Raw genomic sequence first — 2500 nt, 5'->3', positions numbered from 1 at the left:
ATCTGTTTTATTTTATATATATTGAGATTTCTTGGTTGTTATTATTGTTGTTAGGCTGTTGTTGTTCTTAGTTTCTTATTAATATGTTATTCTTTGTGATTTTGATGTTATATTATCAAAAGTTATTATTGTATTTAGTTATTATATTATTTTTAGTTATTATCGTTATTTTTTAGTAAATTTCATATCATTCTTAGTTATTATTATCGTTATTTTTTTAGTTATATAATTCTTAGTTTTTAATTCATGTTTACGGGTCTATACACCACGTGCGTGTGGATATTTATATATAGTAATTTATGCATCAAAAATCCTGGCGTCGAATTTCAACATTATTTATACGTATCGTTATATCATAATTTGAACATATTGATCCCGAGTTTAATGTATGAATATATGAACATTCTGATGTAGGTTGCATGCTGTTCAAATGTTCCTTCACCCTGTTTGTTCACACTTGTTCCTTCTTGGTATTTTCTGTTCAGGTGCGTACTTTCCTAGTATATCTTGAGCTGAGTTTCTTCTTGGAATATTCTGTTCACTTGGGTTCTCTGGTATGTTCTGTTCAGTCGTCTACCTTCCCGGTATATCTCGTTCAGTTCTGTTCCTTCTTGACCCAGTCTGTTCAGTCGCGTTCCATTTTTTTTTCTGGTATTTTTGCTGTTTAGTTCTCTACCCTTCCTGGCGTGTCTTGTTTATAAGTGTTCCTTCCTCGTATTTCGTCCGCTGTCTGCTCCATATCTCCGGGTTCCTTCCTGCTATCCCATTCCCTTCCTTCTCTCTCATACTTGCCAACGACAGGCGACAGTCAGGGGCCAGGAATAGCCCCGGGGAGGGTGGGGAGGGGATGGGGAGGGGAGGGGAAGAGGGATGAGGAAGGGTTACTGGGGGGGTTACGGGGGGGATGGGTAAGTGGAAGGGAGGGGAGGGGATGGGAAGGGGAGGGGGGGGGATGGAGAGGGGAGGGGATGGGTGGCGAGGGAGGAGAGGGAAGGGGTTAGGGGGGGCGGGGAGGCGGAAGAACTGAGTAACCACGACCGAACTTTTTTAGCTGTGGTTGTTTCTTTTTTGATTAAACAATTTTCTTCTTCCCTTCGCCTTAATTCGTTCGTGTTTCCGAAATGCACACGGATTCGAGAAACCTTCCCAGCACGCATCAGCCCCGCAGAGGGCACGATCTCCTCAATCCCCCCGCATCCGTGGGTCATGAGGGAGACAGGCGCGTGCGAGTGTCGCCGCCGCGCACGCCAGCTATGTGTACTCTCGCTTGGCACTTTATGAGCGATGCTTAGCTACCGCTGCCCATGGCTTGCACGCTCGGGGAGTCTTACTCGCTTTGTTTGTTCGATGCATAAACAGACACGCGCACACATACACACACGCACACGCACACACATCTATGTGTATATATATTTCAATATATATATATATATATATATATATATATATATATATATATGTGTGTGTGTGTGTGTGTGTGTGTGTGTGTGTGTGTGTGTGTGTGTGTGTGTGTGTGTGTGTGTGTATACAGACATACACACACGCAGTTCACAAAGAGCACCCCGATTTCCTTCCAAGTTCTGCCTGAGTGGTTGCATGCCTGTTGCCGTACAAGCGATGGCAAGATTGAGACTCTTGCTTATGCATTTACTGTTTTTATTTTTTTGCCATTTTCAGTTCTACTTTCGTCTGCTTTCAATAGTTTTTATTTTGCAGTTGTGTGTCATGTTAGAAAAAGAAATACAAAGCTTGTAGCAAATATACGAAAAAATTCTACTTCAATATTACGTTCATACTTCCACGTATTATATTTTTTTTCGTAACAGTTTTTTATCATTAATTTGGTCTGGCAAAGAAACGCACATATACTTCATCTTTCCTTTATCTCTTGATAACAAAAACAAAGGAAAAGCATAGACAAACAGACACCCCCTTTTGCTGTGAATGTTCATCAACAAATTTTATGACATTTCAGACAGACAGACAGACAGACAGACAGACTCCTATCAAGCGTGTAGATGGACAAGGTACGTAAGCGCTCAGAAAGTCTTCAAAATTCAGCTTTCTTTCAGGCTAACACACAACAGCTGACAATAACGCTACAGTAGTCTGTGCTGTATCACGTCCTGTGTTACCGTGCTGTTGTTTCGACTCGTGTTATCTCTCTCTCTTTCTATGTCTTTTGTAAGTTTGTCATTTAGGATTTGATATCGAGTTTTATGTTGCCGTCTTGTTTATCTCACGCTGTGGGATGTCCATGTTGAGCTGAGGAATCTTCCGGATTTAACCCTTCCCTTTGTGACAAATGTTTTTTTTTTCTAAGTCCATGGCAAAAGGTGATCATTGCCATGGCAAACAGTGACACAAAACTTCAAGATTTGATTATCTTTTTTGGTAAATTTCGTTTTTTTTTTTTCTTGTTCCAGTAATATTTTTTAAAAACTTTTTCACTAAACCCTAGAACTACATACTCCGCAAAAGAAATATATATATATATATA

At 40.2% G+C, this 2500-nt stretch overlaps 1 protein-coding gene across 6 annotated transcripts in view; it reads left to right on the top strand.

Moving 5' to 3' along the window:
• Positions 1-2500, top strand: part of LOC125045587 (SET domain-containing protein SmydA-8-like) — a 23342-nt gene that overhangs the window by 3741 nt on the left and 17101 nt on the right. For 4 of the 6 annotated variants that reach the window (XM_047642935.1, XM_047642931.1, XM_047642937.1 and 1 more), the window contains exon 2: positions 1976-2027. The exons of the other annotated variants lie outside the window; for them this stretch is intronic. Coding sequence is in view for 1 of the 4 variants with exons in the window: in XM_047642937.1 (XP_047498893.1) it covers positions 2019-2027 (9 nt within the window). In the remaining 3 variants the exon portion in view is untranslated. The remainder of the gene's footprint in view (positions 1-1975; positions 2028-2500) is intronic. 6 annotated transcript variants of the gene reach the window in all.

The sequence above is a fragment of the Penaeus chinensis genome, chromosome 37 (genome assembly GCF_019202785.1).
Source record: "Penaeus chinensis breed Huanghai No. 1 chromosome 37, ASM1920278v2, whole genome shotgun sequence".
In the NCBI taxonomy this organism is placed as follows: Eukaryota; Metazoa; Arthropoda; class Malacostraca; order Decapoda; family Penaeidae; genus Penaeus; species Penaeus chinensis.
Note: the sequence above shows the minus strand (reverse complement) of the source record. Positions and strands in the feature narration are given on the sequence as shown.